Source organism: Squalius cephalus, assembly GCF_949319135.1.
Source record: "Squalius cephalus genome assembly, chromosome: 6".
Classification (NCBI taxonomy): Eukaryota; Metazoa; Chordata; class Actinopteri; order Cypriniformes; family Leuciscidae; genus Squalius; species Squalius cephalus.
The window spans coordinates 36,334,343-36,354,788 of NC_137127.1; the positions used below are offsets into that span (position 1 = coordinate 36,334,343).

The 20,446-nt window shown below is 43.5% G+C and overlaps 1 protein-coding gene across 4 annotated transcripts in view; it reads right to left on the minus strand.

Moving 5' to 3' along the window:
- ppfibp2a (PPFIA binding protein 2a) overlaps positions 1-20,446 on the minus strand; it is a 66,663-nt gene that overhangs the window by 14,550 nt on the left and 31,667 nt on the right. For 3 of the 4 annotated variants that reach the window (XM_079874217.1, XM_079874215.1, XM_079874218.1), the window contains 5 exons: positions 19,114-19,245; positions 16,333-16,488; positions 15,590-15,682; positions 7,652-7,763; positions 6,230-6,262 (listed from right to left, as the gene is read on the minus strand). In XM_079874217.1, the coding sequence (XP_079730343.1) occupies positions 6,230-6,262; positions 7,652-7,763; positions 15,590-15,682; positions 16,333-16,488; positions 19,114-19,245 (526 nt within the window). The remainder of the gene's footprint in view (positions 1-6,229; positions 6,263-7,651; positions 7,764-15,589; positions 15,683-16,332; positions 16,489-19,113; positions 19,246-20,446) is intronic. The other variant, XM_079874216.1, reaches the window with a different exon arrangement.

The window sequence follows — 20,446 nt, forward strand, 5'->3', positions numbered from 1 at the left end:
TGCATCAGCTGTAACAATACGGTTGAAACAAGAGGAAGCAGAATCCACATGCAGCGGTAATTTATTTAAACAAACTCAAAACTAGACAGACCAGGACTGGGGAACAGGACTGGGGAACAGGACTGGGGAACAGGACTGGGGAACAGGACAACCAACATCAGCATCAAGAACCCACAAACACTAACACAAGACACAGGGTTTAAGTAAAGAGGCAGACAAGCTAAACAAGATAACAAGGTAACAAGGGGGCGTGGCTGATTAGAAACAGCTGGGAGACTAATAAACAGGAAAAACCTACAAAGGAGAACAAAACATGGTACAGAACAGGAAATAACTAAAGTCCACACAAGACGAGGGGAATACAAGACAGGAATCATTACAGCAGCCTCGCAGCGCGAGTATAATAAACAGCTGGTGTGATTGCACTTCAGCTTTTTGCTTCGGAGCCAAGCACTTCGATGCTCTCTACTAATTGCAGAGTGACTTTACAAGCCTTTCTGGACCTCTCCATCTTCAGTGTGGGCGTGACAGCACAGCAGCGCAAGCGGTCTTCTCTCTCTCTCTCTCTCTCTCTCTCTCTCTCTCTCTCTCTTTCTTTTTTGTTTTGTCAAATTGAGCAAAAACAAAAAGCTGTTATCTCAGCTGGTAAGGTGTGCCTGAGAGCTCTCAACGGCCATTTTCACGGCTGGTAAGACCAGCAACAGAGAGACAGCACACAGACAGGTGCACATTCCTGTCTGTGTACGCGGTGGCCGTTCCCCTGTGTGCTTCTGAGAGCAGTCCCTAAAAGAGCTTACACAGATAGAATGCGTCTTTTTAAAGATGACATTCTATCTGTGTGTTTCTGGATGCGGTCGTTACCTGGGATCACGGGATGGTCACAATCGCTGCCTTGTGTGTCTGGGCATTGAACACGCTGAGGCAGCTTTTGTGGGTGAGTCATGTACCCATTGTGGGAAGATGACCATTGTGGAGCTGCGGTCGAGACTCTCGTTCCTGCAAAGGAGCGGAGTCCCTGTGCCTCTGCCTCGATCCAATCCCCCTCAGAGGGTTGCTTTGGGCAGATTACGGTGAGCGCGTCTCCTTTGGGGAACCAACCCCCTCACCCCTCTCACGCTCTGCAGCCAGTTGAGCCGCCATTGGAGAACGCCGGACCACCCTCGAAGTGTGTACCGATTGTCTCCTTTGGTGCTCCCCGCGACAACCAGATGTCGATCGCTGCATCGGAGGGTGGGTCAGACTTCTCCGCGGATGACGACTCGGCGCCGCTACCTCCTTCGGATGTGTCAGCAGTGCCCAAGACGGACCCGGAGATGATGGCCATGCTTTCCCGGGCCACCAACGGGGTCGGGCTCGTGCGGAACCCTCCACCGTGTCCCGGACCCTCGAGGTTGGACGATTTGTATCTTGGGGTGGCGCGCGCTGGTTCTCAGCAACCCACTCCAGTGCCTTTCTTCCCGAAAAGTGCATGAGGAGCTTACGGGGACGTGGACGGCACCTTTTACTGCCAGTAACCCTTCAGGTGGCTCCTCCTCCCTCACCACCCTTGATGGTGGAGCAGCTAAAGGATACACACGTATGCCGCCAGTGGAACGGGCCGTTGCTTTGCAGCTGTGCCCTAACTCCACTTGGTGTGGAGAACTGTGTCTTCCTTCCCGGGCCTGTAAGTATTCATCGGATTTAACTGGCAAGGCTTACAAGGCCTGTGGGGAAGCTGCCTCTGCCGTGCATGCCATGGCGTTGCTACAGGTCCATCAGGCCAAGGCACTGAAGGTCCTGCACGAGGGTGGTCATGATCCCCAAGTTCTCCAGGAACTTCGTATCACGACGGACCTCGCGCTTCGTGCGACGAAGGTGACCGCGCGGTCGGTGGGTCGTGCAATGTCCACCTTGGTGGTCCAGGAACGCCATCTCTGGCTGTGTCTGGCCGACATGAGGGAGACCGACAAGCTCCAGTTCCTTAATTCCCTCGTGTCCCAGACCGGCCTCTTCGGCGATGCGGTCGAGAACTTTACCCAGCAGTTCTTGGCTGTACAAAAGCAGACAGAGGCCATCAGACACATCCTGCCGCGGCGGCCAGCTGCTGCCTCCACCCCACCGCCTGCAGCCCCTGAGTCTGCTCGTCGCCGGGGGTGGCCTGCGCCCTGCGCCACAGCAGCAGCCTCCATCTAAACGGCGCCGTGGAGCCAGTCGCAAGCAGGCCGCCCCGTCCGTCCAGGCCCCTGCAAAGAAGGGCGGCAAAGCCAGAAGCAAGCGGCCCTAGGAAGGGCAACCCAGAGATGGAAGGGAGATTTTGTTCCGCCGCTGACATCAAAACTAGTGGTACCCAAATTTTCAATAAAAGAGCAGTTTCTTCCATCTCTGGGTCCGAAGAGGGCCCGGAGAGCAGTGGGGGGAGATAATTCTCACCACTCTCATCCGCCTCTTCTATCGCCAGCAGGCAGCAGTGTGCAGTTCGAGAACGCAACCAAGCCGCCTCCTGCACCTCCTGCCTCGTGGAACCAGGTAAGTGTTGCACAGCACACTCAGACTCCGCTACGGGCCGCCTCCCAGAGAGAGCCTCCCGAGTCCCTGTGTTCTACCTCGCTGCCCCACTCAGAAACAAACGCAGAAACGCATTTTTGAATGCATCCGTCCCCAAGATTGGTTTGCAGCGATCGACCTGAAGGACGCGTACTTTCATGTCTCGATTCTTCCTCGACACAGGCCGTTTCTGCGCTTTGCGTTCGAGGGTCGAGCATATCAGTACAAAGTCCTGCCCTTTGGGCTGTCCCTGTCTCCCTGTGTCTTCATGAAAGTCACGGAGGGGGCCCTTGTTCCCATGAGAGAACAGGGCGTTCGCATTCTCAACTATCTCGACGACTGGCTCATACTAGCAAACTCTCGAGATCAGTTATGCGAACACAGGGACCTCGTGCTCAGGCACCTCAGCCAGCTGGGCCTTCAGGTCAACTGGGAAAATAGCAAACTCGCCCCCGTGCAGAGGATCTCTTTTCTCGGTATGGAGTTGGATCCGGGACGGCGGTCACACTGAAATTCTTTCAGAGGCTCCTGGGGCATATGGCAGCGGCAGCAGCAGTAACTCAGCTCGGGCTGCTCCATATGAGACCGCTTCAGCACTGGCTTCACGGCCGAGTCCCGAGATGGGCGTGGCATCACGGCACTCATCAGGTGACAATCACACCGGCGTGCCGCCAGACCTTCAGCCCGTGGTCAGACCCCTTGTTCCTTTGGGCAGGAGTCCCCTTGGAACAGGTGTCCAGGCATGCTGTGGTATTCACAGATGCCTCTGCCACCGGCTGGGGTGCCACGTACAATGGGTATGCAGTGTCAGGGGTGTGGACGGGCCCCCAACTGCATTGGCACATCAACTGCCTCGAGTTGCTAGCAGTGTGTCACACCCTGAGCCGCTTAAAGAGGCCGCTACAGGGCAGAGACGTGCTGGTCCGTACGGACAACACTGCGACCGTTGCGTACATCAACCGTCAAGGTGGTATACGCTCCCGTCGCATGTCGCAACTCGCCCACCATCTCCTCCTCTGGAGTCAGAAGCATCTGAGGTCGCTTCGAGCCATGTATGTCCCGGTGTGCTCAACCGTGTGGCAAACGAGCTGTCACGAGCTATACTCCCGGGAGAATGGTGACTCCACTCCCAGGTGGTTCAGCTGATTTGGAGAGAGTTCGGGGAGGCTCAGGTAGACCTGTTTGCCTCCTCAGAGACCTCCCACTGCCAGCTGTTTTACTCCCTGACCGCGGGAACACTCGGCACGGACGCACTGGCACACAGCTGGCCCCGGGGCCTCCGCAAATATGCATTTCCCCCAGTGAGCCTACTTGCACAGACCCTGTGCAAAGTCAGGGAGGACGAGGAGCAGGTCCTTCTGGTGGCTCCCTATTGGCCCACCCGGACTTGGTTCCCAGAACTCATGCTCTTCATGACAGTCCCTCCCTGGCCCATTCCTCTGACGAAGGATCTTCTGACTCAGAGACGGGGCACCCGAGACCTCTGGAAACTCCATGTCTGGTCCCTGGATGGGACGCAGAGGTTCTAGGTGACTTACCCCCAGAGGTACTTAACACCATCACTTCTGCGTGAGCGCCGTCTACGAGATGTGCGTATGCCTTGTAGTGGAACCTGTTCGTCGAATGGTGTTCCTCTCGCAGAGAGGACCCCCGAAGATGTTCGATAGGGTCAGTGCTTTCCTTCTTGCAGCAAGGGTTGGAGCGAAGGCTGTCTCCCTCCACCCTCAAAGTACATGCTGCCGCTATTTCAGCATATCATGACCACATAGATGTCAAAACAGTTGGAAAGCACGACCTGGTTGTCAGGTTCTTTAGGGGGGCAAGACGATTAAATCCTCCTCATCCCCCCTCCATACCCTCTTGGGACCTTTCCCTGGTGCTTCGAGCACTTCAGGATGCTCCCTTTGAGCCTTTGCAGTCAGCAGACTTAAAGCTTCTCTCCTTGAAGACTTTGCTGCTGATTGCACTGGCCTCGATCAAGAGGGTAGGGGACCTGCAAGCATTATCGGTCGACGAATCGTGCCTAGAGTTTGGGTTGGGTGACAACCATGTTGTACTGAGACCCCGGCCTGGCTATGTGCCCAAGGTTCCTACCACTCCCTTTAGAGATCAGGTAGTGAACCTGCAAAGAGGAGGAGGCAGACCCAGCCCTGGCTTTGCTCTGTCCCGTTCGCGCTCTGTATGTACGTGGACAGAACTCAAAGCGTCAGGACCTCAGACCAGCTCTTTGTCTGTTACGGAGGCCAGCAGAAGGGAAAGGCTGTCTCCAAGCAGAGGATGGCCCACTGGATAGTGGATGCCATTGCCATGGCATACCAAGCTCAAGGCGTGCCCTGCCCGCTCAGGTTGCATGCACACTCCACGAGAGGCGTTGCATCCTCCTAGGCGCTGGTACATGGCTCCTCGCTAACGGCTGGGCGACACCTAACACGTTTGCTAGATACTATAGCCTACGTGTAGAGCCCGTGTCCTCCCGTGTTCTCACCCTAAACGGGTAGAAGCACTGTGAGTACCGGCTCTGTCGGCTTGCTGCACCCTACTGTGCATCCTTATTGCTCCAGAGTCAAACCTGTTGAGTCCTCCAACACCCTCGGCCCGGACATGGCGGAGCGTCCGGTGCCAGGCCTTTATCCGCTGAATCCTTGAGAACCGGGTCTAAGCTGGATCCCATATGTGTGACCCTACGGGCATCCCATGTGTGTATATTATCCACGGCTGCTCCTAAACGGAAGCCCATGTCTTTCCCTTGGGCTAAGTCACCCTCTATTCATATGCAGTACAACCCTTGGGTTAGTCCATATGTGTAAACCCACATAACTGTCTTTAAGAATGTGGCTCCCGCAGCGTTCCCCTCCCTCAGATCGTGCACGCTTTCCCAGTGTTATCCAATAATCTCACTGTATGGGTTATCACGGAACAACAGTGACAGAAACACTCGGTGTAAGCCCTCTCCTATCGTCCTTCCAGGCAAGAAGGTGTGGAGGCTTACACAGGTCACTGGATGGGGTGCAGCAGCTGTGGCCCTTTAGTTGGGATTCCTATTCGTCGGTCTCGACGTGGCGTCGACTGACCGACCGAAAGGGAACGTCTCGGTTACATATAGTAACCCTCGTTCCCTGAGGGAGGGAACGGAGACGCCACATCCCGTTGCCACATCTGCTGCTGCCCGCCCGGGCGACCAGCTTTTCAGGCTTGGCTCCTCAGCAAAAAACTGAAGCGCAATCACACCAGCTGCTTATTATACCCGCGCTGCGAGGCTGCACAGCTATGCAAATGATTGCACGCCAATGTGTATTGGCTTGTTTTAGAACGCCCTGTTCTCGATGTGGCGTCTCCATTCCCTCCCTCAGGGAACGAGGGTTACCATATGTAACCGAGACGATATCAAAGATGATCTAAAATGTTGAAGATCTACAACCCTGAAAATAATTAAAGTTTACAGACATGGAAACAGGAATAACACTGGTCTTAAACTTTTCCAAGGAAAGCTGTAAAAAAAGTGGAGCAATAAATGGTTATGACTTTGTTTTAGAGTCACCAGCTTACAAGACACTCACACAGCCATGAGTTTAGGGTCACATAAAACAATAAGACAAGTGAGAACTCATACAGCTCATTTCTGGATTTGATTGTGTGTGCACAGATGAATTCTGCATTTATCTTTCTAGCATTTTGTGTGAGGTTGTGTAATAGAAAGCAAGCTTACGTTTGGTATTGAGTCTCCTTCTGTATATCTCCTCTAATGGTGAGCGAATGGTGGTAAGAAAAAAAAAAACAATTAGCTATGACAACACACAGCAAACACAAATGACAATTATTAAAACTGGCTGTTATTATTAGTTATTGACTGATAGGTATTTTTTAAAGGTCAAAATCTAAAGAGCAGGGCAGCCAATGGCCAGTGTAATGCAGATTAATTAAAGGTTAAGGGTGTAATTTATGTGCCACTATAATAACACCAAATGGAACTGAAAGAATAATGACTAGCTGTGCCGCATTTGATGAAGACCTTACTTCTTGACCATACATAAAGTTTGGGTCCCACTTTATATTAGGTGTCTTGAATTACTATGTACTAACATTTAAATTAATAATTTGATATAATCCACTTAATGCGTACATACATGTTTTTACATAGTTACGGTTACACTTTATTTTAAGGTGTCATTTTTACAGTGTAATTATTTATGTATTGAGTAATATTAATTAACTACATGTACTTACTATATGGTTAGGGTAGGATTAGGGTTTGGTTGAGGGTTAGTTGCATGTAATTATGCCTAATTTACTGTTATTACTATGGTAAGTACATGTAACAATGTAACAAGGACACTGCAAAATAAAGGGTTACCCAAAGTACTTATAGTTTTAAAATATTTGAATGTAATTACTTATGTAATTAATTTCTGTAATTACATCTATAATTACACTATTGACTATTCCCTTACCTCTTAACCCACCCTTAAACCTACCACTAAACCTGTCCCTAACCTTACCCTTATCCTACCTTAATTGCAGCAAAAGTGTTTACAGTACAACATGAACATAATAAGTACTTTTTTTTTTTTTATGCAAGTACATAGTAGTTAAAGAGACTATATAAATATATATATATATATAATATATATAATATATAGTGTGACCAAAGTTTGTTTTATAAATTGTGAATTTGTACATACTACTTCCGTCATTGTCATGTGACCTACAACATCAGGCTCACACTCGGCAGAAGAGTAGGTCATCTGGGTTATTTGTTTACTCAGCCATACTTTATATCCTGCTATTCAAACATAGTACAGTAACTACATTTGGATGCTGAAACTGCATGCAAAACAGGTTTCCCCGGAAACCCTTACTGCCTGCCATTGGTCAGACAAACATCTGATTTAGAACAACTTTTATTTCTGTTAATTAGCCAATTGTACACACTTGTGAGACAGATATCTCAAATGGACTACTATCAGCTAATATATCGGTCTACATTTACATTTACATTAGTCTATCACTAATTAACATGCACAGAGGTTTTAGACAGCTGTGAAAAATGTAAAGAGCTAAATTGCCCTTAACATTAGTCTTGACTGCATCAGGACAGGTGTTTAGTGAGATCTGAGGGAGAAAGCAGTACCTCTATCTGCACTGTCCACAGACACTGGAGTGCTGGAGAGCAGCTGAGCCTGTAGATTCTCTATTTCAGAGTTCTTACAGCTTAACAGCTGCTGTAAACTCATGATCTCTGCCTGAGAGAGAAGAATGATTTCTGTTATTATAATATTGGTAAAAATGTGCAAAATGAATGAATTAAAATTGTTTACATGATTAACATGTCATGGTAAATGTTTAGCAGAGTACTGAAAGGATATCCATTATTGAAGGCAGGATTTTTCTTTTTTCATAAAGGATTTTGATGTACTATGTGTCACCATTATGTTCAGTTTAGTTTTGTTTTCATGGACTTTCAGATTGTTGTCATGCGTCATGTGTCTTTGGTCAGATTCCCAGCACTCATCTGTCTCCTTGGTTACAGTCATTATTAGTTCATCTGTGTCATCTGTGTGCTATTAATTATCCTCGTTTGTGTTTGCTTTATAAGTTCATCCCTCACATTCATTATCAGTTCGGTTTACGTTACCTTTAGTGTGTGTTGCCCAGCCTGCCGTTGTGTTATTTGTATTACTGCTCCCAATAAGTGACAAAATAACGCCAACATTTTCCTATTTACATGTTGTGATTTGTATAGTCACAGCGTGTACAAATAACAAGGTCACATGAGACACAGCCATCTTCTAACCGTATACATAATGGGACCTATATTCTCAGAAGGCGAAGCACTGCTACTGCAGAGTGATTTACTCCAACTCTGAGCGAACTCTCTGCGCCTCACCACGGGGCTTCTCAGGTGCTGCGAGCAAATCACTCCACCCAAGTAGCAGTGCTTCGAGTCAAGTCAAGTCAAGTCAAGTCAACTTTATTTATAAAGCGCTTTTCACAATGCAGATTGTATCAAAGCAGCTTCACAGTATTAAATAAAATAGTACATCAGTGTTTGTTTCTAGTGTAAAACGTCCACGTTTGGTAATGCTGATCAATAGTATTGTTGATTGATTGATTGATTAAATTAAGTATCCCCAACTGAGCAAGCCAAAGGCAACAGTGGCAAGGAACCGAAAAACTCCATCAGGTGACCTAATGGAGAAAAAAAAACCTTGGGAGAACCCAGGCTCAGTCGGGGGCCAGTTCTCCTCTGGCGTTTATGAACTAGAGACCAGATTTAACTGTAAGATTAAAAATATTATATAAATGCCTGGCTGAAGAGATGCGTCTTTAATCTAGTTTTAAACTGGGAGAGCGAGTCTGAGCAACGAACAGTATCAGGAAGGCTATTCCAGAGTTTTGGAGCTAAATGTGAAAATGATCTCCCTCCTTTGGATGATCTGGATATCCTAGGTATGACCAAAAGCCTCGAATTTAGTGATCTTAAAGAGCGCGATGGATTATAGGGCGATAGAAGATCCGTTAAATAAACTGGAGCTAAGCCGTTTAGGGCTTTATAAGTCAGTAGCAATACCTTGTAATTAATACGGAACTTTATAGGTAACCAATGTAGTGATGATAGAATTGGTGTTATATGGTCAAATTTTCTTGATCTAGTAAGCACTCTAGCGGCGGCATTTTGGACTAACTGTAGCTTGTTTATTGAGGATGCAGGACAACCAGCTAATAAAGCATTACAGTAATCTAGTCTCGAGGTCATGAACGCATGAACTAACTTTTCTGCATCAGAAACAGATAGCATATTACGTAGCTTAGCAATGTTTCTAAGGTGGAAAAAGGCTGTTTTTGTAACATATGAAATATGATTTTCAAAAGACAGGTTGCAGTCTAGTATAACACCCAGGTCTTTTACTGTAGAGGATAAAGTAACAGGACATCCTACTATGTTAAAGTTGTATTGTGAGAGGTTTTGTGGGCGGTTTTTTGAACCGATAAGTATTACCTCTGTCTTGTCTGGATTTAATAAAAGAAAATTGCGCGTCATCCAATCTTTTATATCTTTAACACACTCTGTCAATTTGGATAATTTAGCGTTTTCATCCGGCCGTGATGAAATATATATATTTGAGTGTCATCAGCATAACAATGGAAACTAATTCCATGTTTCCTTATAATATTTCCAAGTGGCAGCATATATATTGAGAATAATAGAGGGCCTAACACAGATCCTTGCGGCACTCCATAGTTTACTGGAGTTATGATCGATTTTTCTCCATTTAAATAGACAAAATGGTATCGGTCAGATAGGTATGATCTGAACCAGCTTAATGCTTGTCCTTGAACACCAGTATAATTTTGTAGTCGATCTAAGAGTATTGTGTGATCTATAGTATCGAACGCAGCACTAAGATCAAGTAAAACTAGTATTGAGATACAGCCTTGGTCAGATGCTAAGAGTAAATCATTTGTGATTTTAACGAGCGCAGTTTCAGTGCTATGGTGCGGCCTGAATCCAGACTGAAACTTTTCATAGATGTCATTTTCTTGTAAGAAAGTGCCTAGTTGGGCAGACACAACTTTTTCTAGTATTTTAGACATAAAAGGAAGATTTGAAATTGGTCTATAATTTGCTAGGTTATTTGGGTCTAATTGTGGTTTCTTAATGAGTGGTTTTATAACTGCCAGTTTAAATGTTCTTGGAACATGACCTAAAGTTAAAGACAAGTTAATAATATTGAGGAGAGGCTCTTCCACTATAGGTAACACTTCTTTCAGTAGTTTAGTTGGTATGGGATCTAATAAACATGTTGTTGTTTTAGAGGAAGTGATACGTTTATTTAACTCTATTTGTTCTACAGTTTTAAAGCACTGTAATTGTTCTTGCGGGGTGATAATCGAGGCTGAGTTATAAGGCGCAATTGAGGATTGAACGTTTACAATTGTGGTTCTGATGTTTTCTATTTTCTCAGTGAAAAAATTCATGAAATCATTACTACTAAACTGTAACGGAATATTTTGTTCAGGTGACGTTAGACGTATATTTTGTTTATTTGTTAGTCTAGCCACGGTGTTAAATAAAAACCTAGGATTGTTTTGGTTATTTTCTATTAGATTGCGGAGGTGCTCAGCCCTGGCTACTTTTAGGGCCTTTTTATAACGTGACGTACTGTCTTTCCAAGCGATTCTAAAAACCTCTAAATTAGTTTGTTTCCATTTACGCTCTAAATTACGGGTTTCTCTCTTTAGAACACGCGTAGTATTGTTGTACCATGGTGCTTTAATTTTCTCTCTGACCTTTTTTAGTCTAATAGGTGCAACAATATCCAGTGTTCCAGAGAGAATGGTGCTCATAGTGCTGGTTAGTTCCTCTAGTTCATCTGTTTGTTTGGGTTCACTGAGCATCTGAGACAGATCCGATAAGCAATTTGAAAAATTATCTATGGTGGATGGAAGGATTGTTCTGCCTAATCGATAACGCGGCGCAGCATGATATATTACAGGGGTACGTAATATGCAAGTTACCATGTAATGGTCAGTGACATCATCACTTTGTGGAATGATATCTATATCGGTTGGATCGGTTCCATGTGATATAATTAAATCGAGTGTATGATTAAAACGATGAGTTGGTCCGGTAACGTTTTGCTTAACCCCAAAGGAGTTTAATAAATCTATAAACGCAGCCCCTAACGCATCATTTTGATTATCTATGTGTATGTTAAAATCTCCAACAATTAATGCTTTATCGACATTGACCAATAGGTCTGAGAGAAAATCTGCAAATTCTTTTAGGAAATCAGCGTAAGGCCCTGGCGGTCTATAAACGGTAGCCAAGGCTAAAGATAATAGGGATGTTTTTTTAGCATCTAAGAGCGTAACATTTAGTACAAGTACTTCAAATTAAATAAACTTATAACCCGTTTTCTGAGTAACACTAAGAAAATCTCTATAGATTGTTGCAACACCGCCGCCACGACCAATCAGACAGGGCTCATGTTTATAGGAGTATCCTGATGGAGTAGACTCATTTAGACCGAAATAATCATTTGGTTTAAGCCAGGTTTCAGTAAGGCAAAGTACATCGATGCTATTATCTGTGACTATTTCATTTACAATAACTGCCTTAGGTGTGAGTGATCTAATGTTTAAAAGACCTAGCTTTAGAAATTGTTTTTGTTTACTAATAGCAACATTTTCTGTTTTAATAACAATTAGATTTTTCCTAGATCCTGCAGTAGATTTATGATTTGATCGCACTAAACGAGGAATAGACACAATTTCTATGCAATGTTCTACACTAGTATTTATATCAGTTAATTTGGTGCAGCAGAGACTATGATTTGGACTTTTGGTTACTAGTCAAAAGGTATTTAACATTTTGGAGATGTTATCCGACAGAAGATCCGCTCAGAATCTGCTTGGGTGTAAGCCATCAGCACGGAAAAGCCTAGGACGCTCCCAAAACAGATTCCAATTATTTACAAAGAGCAGTTTCTGCTCATTGCACCATGACGTTAACCATTCATTTAGCGCGAATAATCTACTAAACTTTTCATGTCCTAGACGGTACGTGGGAAGCGGTCCTGACACAATGATCGTTATATCAGGCGATGTGCTGCGTACCGTATCGATCAGATTCCTGAAGTCTTTCTTCAGAACTTCCGTCTGGCGCAGCCTGATGTCGTTCACTCCCGCGTGCAAGACCACAGTTCCGACGCGTTCGTTATCGTTCAGAATCTCGGGAACGTGAGCAGCAATTTCAGAAACACGAGCACCAGGAAAGCATTGACTGTGCACCTTACTCTTACCTAATGTAGCGTGGACGTGCCGAACGATGGAATCGCCGATGATCACAGCATCGCATTCGGTTTCGCGAAGAGGGGAGAAGCGGTTTTGTGTGGATACCTCGAAAACCGGGAGGGTCGGAGAGGGTCTTGGTCTAGACCTGACTCGCGTCTTCCGCTGCGGAAATATCCAGGCTTCGTGGTGGCGTGTTGGAGCCGGAGTGAACGAGACCATGGCTGATCGCGACCTCGGCGCTCGGGACCGATGCTGAGTAACGCACAGAGTAGACGAGGTCGGAATCAGCGGGTTAGTAACGTTAATCTCTGATTTGTGTGCATCGGCGCGTGATGTTTCAAGAGCTAACCGCCGGTCTATCAGTTCGGCTTGTCTCACTAAAAGGTCGTGGATCTGTTTCTCAACAGCTTCCAGCTCAGACTGCACCGCGTGCAGCTCAAATGTGTCCTCACCTGCACCAAAAGGTAGACTACTTACATCTGATATATTCGCCATTTTAACAGATGGACAGTAAGTTGGCAACTACGCTACCAGTGATGCTAACAATATTAATACTAATTTATGACTGAAGTCTTAGATATAATCCGTCTTTTTAGTGGTACGGGTGTAGAGTAGACGCACGATAGGCGAAAAATGTTTGTAAGTGAGTGTTGAGAAGACGCGTTCAGCCGTGATCCACGGACGTAACCTATAAGAGTATCCAGCGTTGGATCACTAACAGGCTTGAGACGCGTCTGCTCAACAGTCCGCGTTGTAACTATGAGGTTTGAGCAGTAGTGCTTCTCAGTGAGGAAAAGTAGAAAATGTTTGTTGTAAGTAAGTTTAAAGAGTAAAATCAAGAATTATAAATCAAATCGATGGAGCTCCAAAGACAACAACGCGTTCAGACGCGACGCATGCGCATTCGACAACACTTCGACCTATATATAGACGCTATATCTGGAAACAAACCTTTTTGCATTATTTTCCTGTTATCTCTGTAAAGCTGCTTTAAAACAATCTGTATTGTAAAAAGCGCTATATAAATAAACGTGACTTGACTTTGGGGAACCAGGTCTGCATGGGGCAATACGCCCTCCCTGACCTTGCACAGGGTCTGTGCGTGTAGGCTCACAATGCATACTTGCAAAGGCCCCGGGGCTAGCTGTGGGCCATTGCATCCGTGCTGAGGGTCTCCTCTGTCAGGGAGTAAAATAACTGGCAGTGGTATGTGTCCGGAGAGGCAAACAGGTCTACCTGAGCGGCTCCAAAGCGCCGCCAAATCAGCTGGCCCACCTGGGGGTGGAGTCTCCACTCTCCCAGGAGTGTGATCTGTCATGAGAGCGTGTCGGCTACACGATTTAGCTCGTCTGGAATATGTAAGGCATGAAACGACTTGAGTATGCCTGGGGATTAGCCCAGCGGGAAAGCCCCCACTGTGATCTTCAGATCACCCTGCATATCAACCAAATTAGTCTTCTGCTGAGCAGAATAACTAGATTAGAGGGGATAGCGGAGGGGACACCACCTCTTACAAGGTATTGGAGTCTCAATCTCAGCATTGAGATGGAAATCTTCCCGCAGTGGGTACATGACTCATTCACGAATACTACCTCAGCGTGCTTACAACCCAGACATGAAAGGCAGTGATTGTGATTGTCAACCAAGGCTAAGAAACGACTGCATCCAGAAACACATGGGTGGAATGACATCTTGAAAAAGACGCAAAAAACACACTCATGTTACTCTTTCAGAGGAAAAGCTATTTTGTGCTGAAGTGCACAGGGGAAGATCACCTGCACAATATGCAGAGATTCTCTCGAAGGTGATTACCGCTGATGCACCATCACACCAACACAGGAAACTCTTCCGGGTTCTGAAGACCACTCATAGATGAAAGCAGAGCTGAATCAGTGCAGAAATGCTCGGCTCAGAAGCAAAAGCTTACTAAGTGTCTCTGCACGCCATACCCACAGAATGGGGCTTGTTTCGCGATGCAAATCTTACTCACCAATGTCCATTGGTTGTGTCTGTTAAAAATCGAAGGTGATAGGGCTCTCAGGCGCGATCCTACAGTAATTCGTCAGTCACTGAATTAACTCGTAGGCCCCTATCTTGCACCCAGCGCAATTGACTTTGTACAACGACGCATGTATCATTCCTATTTTGCATCCGACGCACAGCAGACTATTCCCTCGACAGACGCATGTCGCTAAATTAGGGAATGAACTTGCACTCCCTGGGGCGGTTCAGCGAAAAGAGGAGGCGTGTTCCGGCGCAAACGTTCCCTGGTGCTATTTTGCGGTTCCAGAAAACAATTCCGCCACAGATCACGAAAAACCTAAAAAGTCTCACATCAGTCTAAAAAAAGTCTAAAGTCAGGTCAGTGGTGCGTTTTCAGTGGCGCGTTCAGATGCTATTTTAAGGGCGCATGCTTGGCCATAATGTAGCGTGTGCACAACGCACGTACACTTTGCTTCTCTCATCTACACACAGACACAGCAGTTGCCATTTTTGCAAACCATACATAATTACAAGGAAAAATATTCCACATGAGGGAAATCATGGTGTCCATGAAGATGTGAAAAAATAGCCATTAATCTAGCTTACACATTTACCAAAATTATTATACGCCTGTTTAACCGAAGCTAATTTGGGTGGGTTTCTCCCATCCCCATACAATGTCTCTTCTCTGTCTTTTACGGCCCTGACGAGACGTCGGCCTCCTCGGCTGTGAAACGCTCATGGCGTGATCCTGGTAAATCTGCCGTTATAATAGCAATTCGCCATGGAACAAGCGCGCCTGCTCTTAAAGGGAATGTGAGATGATGCTTTGATTGGTTTATTTCACGTTGCGCCCAAACCACACCTATGAGTAATGTAGCTACTTCAGACCAACCCATTTTAGATTTGCGCCGGGCACAAGAGTAATTTATCCCGCCTGGATAATAGCAACAGCGCCCGAGATCCGCCCACAAAGTTTCAGATCGTTAAAATAGGGCCCGTAGTGACTGACTGGGAACTCAGGGAAAACAGCAAAGGGAACAGAATGAAAATGAAACCAAAACAGAATGAGGTTGTTACAATATCAACATCCATTCAGTATTTAGCAGCCATCAATATGACAGGTTTATGTGATACTGTTAATAAAACAAAATTTAAGTCATTATTAATTGACAATCTGCTGCAGCTCATTCGTCTTTTGATTACAAGTTTGAATATATGGAAGTACAAATTAGATTTCAGAGCTAACAGGACACAGAACTTATGAGTCATATTTGTGTGGCAGTACCTGTGTCACCTTGAGTTTCTGCTCATACTGCATCTTCTCTTGTTCCAGCTCATCAACTCGATGTTTGAGCATCTTGAGCTCCTGGGGCAAGTTCTTATTGCACAAAATAATATATATATATATATATATATATATATATATATATATATATATATATATATATATATTAACATTTCAGCAAATATTACAATGTATTTCATTTCAAAATCCCCCCGCTGAATGGTCTAATTATTCTGAGAAAAATGTGCCATGGTAAAAATGATTTCTGCAGAAATACCATTGATACCAGAACGGCAGCCAGCAGGATAGTTTTTGCAGGCTAGCTAGATTATATTAGCTACCACTAATGTTATAGGTGGCATGGTATTGTTTAGGGTTAGAACATAAAACACAAAGAAGTTTAAGTGCAAAAAAATGCAGCATTTTAAAAACATTGCATTCTAAATATTATTTACAAACCTAAGATGCCTAAAGAGAAAATAAATGGAAAAACACAAGGCCTAGTAAAAGTGTGTGGTCAATGATGAGCATTATTAAAGCTCATACTAAAATAAACATTGTTAATCAATAACAATACATTAAAAAAAATGGCATCCCTTTTATACAATACATTTCTAACTGTAATTCATAAGCACACACAATATATTGGCAGCAATCACAGACTATGAGATACAAGGGGTATACACTTATTCCACAGTTCCACGTTGTTTGAGTTTGTCTAAATGTCCAGATCTCAGACCTACCACTGGCTTTGGCTCAGTCAGAAAGGCTTGCACTGGGTCACTGCCACAACCTTCTTCTGGGACCATCTCCGCTGGCTTCTCTGGGATCTTACTAGAGATCTCTTGCCGAATCCTACACATCTGCTCCTGAAGCTCGCTGATCAGATTCACTACGCTCTGTCAGAGAGGGGTTGGGATAGTAAAGAGAGGAAGAACCAAATGAAATAAGGTAAGAGAGAGTGGAAAGAATGGATTATGGGAAGCAGACATGCAGTGGTTTCCTTCCTATCTGTGCTCTGCAGGTTACTTGATCAACTAGATTTTAAAATCTCCCATCATCTTAGCTTGATGTAAGTCCTAATATATCCTTTCCTAGAGTCCTTGTTTTTTCCAAGTCATTAGAAATCATGCATAGCAACATAAGATTATGTTATTATATATCATTCAGTGTCATTATACATAGACACAGTTCAGTAGTATTACAAACACTAGGTCTAGTCCAAATATGAGATTATTTAAGATAATAGATGTGTCTATGTACACCATGTAATTCTACGGCATCTATTTCTAGTGTGTGTTAGATTAACTCCTCAAACTATTGCAAGAGGAATCTGACAGAAGTAACATTCTAGTTTAAAATAATATGTTACATAAATGTCTCTTAATGTCCCATAAAAACAAAAACTGGTTAGTATTTTTACATGCACATTTATATATATATATATATATATATATATATATATATATATATATATATATATATATATAATTTTTTTTTTTATTATTATTTTTTTTTTTGCAAGGTGAGTACCTTACCAAAAAGTTAAGTGTAATCACAAGACCATGTCAGCTTTTTACAAATTGTTGTTTGTTTCTTTCTGTGTTTCCAAGTCACTCGCATGGTTAGGGTGGAACATTTCAGGACATTCGAGAACATTATTCAACAGCACATCTACTATTCAAACAAACCACAATGAGAAAACATGCTGTCTGCTCCCATCACCCTGGGCTTTCTGAAATCAACTTCTTTAGACGAGTAAATTTCTCACCCACCCATTTCACACAAGCCAAGGTCTCAAATATAAGAGCCTTTGTTAAAGAGCCAAGTGACTAAATGTCTTTTCCAGGATATACTGTGTGGGTAATCATGATTTGAACATAAACCAGCTTCTAATGTAGCATCTGAAATAACTTCATCGTCTGGGTACTAATCTTTAAAAACATATCAAGTTAACTCAATTTAATTCATAAAGCTGTCATTAGCTGAGGAACTTGGCTTTCCTGTGTGAACCATAATAGCTTAATGACCTAAAAAAATAAAGTTTAGTATGTCAGGCACCAAAAGCAGTGACAAAAATAACTGTAAATTTCAAAAGCAAAGACAGCAATAAAGTTGATCAAATTCAAGAATTTCAATTGTCAAACATAGCTTCCTGTAACATATTTCACACCAAAGCGAGCTGTGTTCTAATAAAAGTTCATAGTCGTCATAGTCGTAGTTAATATTTAATGTGTCCAGCACGTGGATGAAAGAACTTTCATGTGAGACGCCATTGGACACCCAACAGTGTGATAAACTAGATGGTAAACTGGCCTATCTATAGCAGGTAGAAGACCGAGACCTCGTGTGAGAGAGAGAGAGAGAGAGAGAGAGAGAGAGAGAGAGAGAATGGCATGCTACTGGTATGATCACCGGCGGATTGGTGCCATTCTTTCACTGTATGAAGCCAAGCAGTTGTCAGACGTCACATTGAGGTCATTCCTAACACTCTACCCATGCTAAAAACATTCTGGCTATTTGTCAGTTAGACTCAGCTTCGATACCTCTCTAGTTAATTACACAGAAATTTGTTCTGCTTGTGATGAATACAGCCCATTATGTTTAAATGAAAGGTACACAACCGCACAAACACATACAGTTCATGCCAGCACATTGTAATGCCAGAGGGAAGGTATATTTTAAATCAACCAGTTATATACCACAGTAGTAACTATAAACATAGTAATTACATGAAAATAGCACACAGTAAATTAAAAGACATATTTGTTGACATAAGCCCAAACACTATCTTACAAGCACTCATTTCAAATCACTGCTTTTGTGCCAGCAGTTTTTTGTTTAACACTTTTAATTTTTCCCTGAACAACACACAGTACAGTTTATAAGACTTTGTTTGCAATATTCTGATTCAAAACACTTCACAGTTTTAATACAAACAGTGATATCGTCTTATAAGTATTGATAGACTAAATGTCTTTTCCAGGATATACTGTGTGGGTAATCACGATTTGAACACAAACCAGCTTCCAATGTAGCGTTTGAAATAATTTACACCTACAGTTCTTATAAGTATTGATAGACTAAAATTTGGCTCTTTTGAGATTATTGGTCAACAACTATCCCCACCTTAACAGTAGTGGTATTGTTCTTGTGCATGAAATTAGGTCACATCATTTCATTATAGCAATTTTAAATAAGAAAGTATCATCATTACCGCTCATTACCCCCTGCTCTCTAGATCAGTATCAGCACTGAGCATTGAAATACCCATTTCGGTGGCAAAAATTCTGCAGAATTTGAGTTCTATATAGCACAGATGCATGGTTTTTAGTCTGAATAAGAAGGCTTGGGTCCATGAGACCATGATTCTTACTTCAGTGACTGAAAATTGCTGTGAAATGGCAATGATAATGTCTACATTATAACCAGCCTATGTTTAGTCTTCAATCTGCATCTTTTAATCTACTTGGTGTGCAATCTGAATATTATATGGTTCTTCTTAAATTTCATCAGAGTTGTACCTCAGCTTTATGTTGTCTCTCAGCAATGTTGATGTGTTTGTCCTCCATGTTCCCCAGTTTTAGTTTTAGATAGGACACTTCCTCCATCAACCCCAGCTTCTGTGACTCTAGAGAACTCCTGCCCAGAAGTTCCTATTAGAGTCCACACACAAACATACTTGTAAATATACATATATAACTTATACACAAATAAGTGAAACTAAGAAACCGTCCACTGAAGAAGGCATAAAGTCCGTTCAAAATCTCTGTACTTTGCTGTTCCACAATGGCTAAATATACACAGGTTATGAGGGCTAAATTTATCTACTTCTCTTGCAGGGACTGACACATGAGTGAGTGAGTGAGTGAGTGAGTGAGAGAGAGAGAGAGAGAGAGAGAGAGAGAGAGAGAGAGAGAGAGAGAGTGTGAGAGAGAGAGAGTGTGTGAGAGAGAGAGTGGCGAGAAAAGTACATTACATTTGAGCATAGTAAACAGAAAAGGAGTTACAACAAAGTTGAACAGACTGTTGTCTCAAACACTGAATTATAGACAAAATGAAAAATATTTGACAGATATTTTAATAAAATATTTCAACATCAGAAAGTGTGCATTTGACATGAAAGTCTGAACATGTGAAATTGGGTAAATTAACTGTGAAAAAGTATTTCCCATATGAAGACAATCAAATCCGAATTCAGGTCAATCCTAACTGATGATCACCTGAATGCCTGCATTGCCACCAGCAGCTAAAGCCCTGATTTCAATCGATTGGGGGATTTGTTTTAATGCAATTCAACTGAATAAGTGGTTGATCTGAACTCTTGGCATAAAAGTTTGAGCACCCCTGGTGTAAAAAATAAAAGCAGCATCTTGCCTTCTTTGATCTCAATGGTTAAACTCAGACACTGAACAGGAATATATTTTACAATACAGAAGCCCAAAAAAGCTTTTTTAAATGTCGGTAGCTTGTGCTGAGGGGTTTTACGTGAGCTTTGAGACTTTCAAAGACAGCATATGGAAAATATTAGGCCCATGTCATTGGAATTGGATTTGCCTTTGAAGGCCAAAACCTCAATGACCACAGGCACATGCCCTAAAAAACTTCAAATCTGAAGGCTGGAGATTTAATCAGCAATAGAGCTTTCAAAGCAAAGGCGACTTAAACAGAAATATGCAATTAGCTTACAAGTAAAATTAGATTTAGAAGCAGAGGAATGTGAATTTAGTCTTTGAAAATGGTATGGATAAGTACAGAAGTCTTACCATGCCTTGAAAGAGTTTATCTTAATAAATGGTCCTAATGGCTCTAGCAGGTCTACTAAAACGTCAAAGCTTTAAGACCACTCTTTGCTTT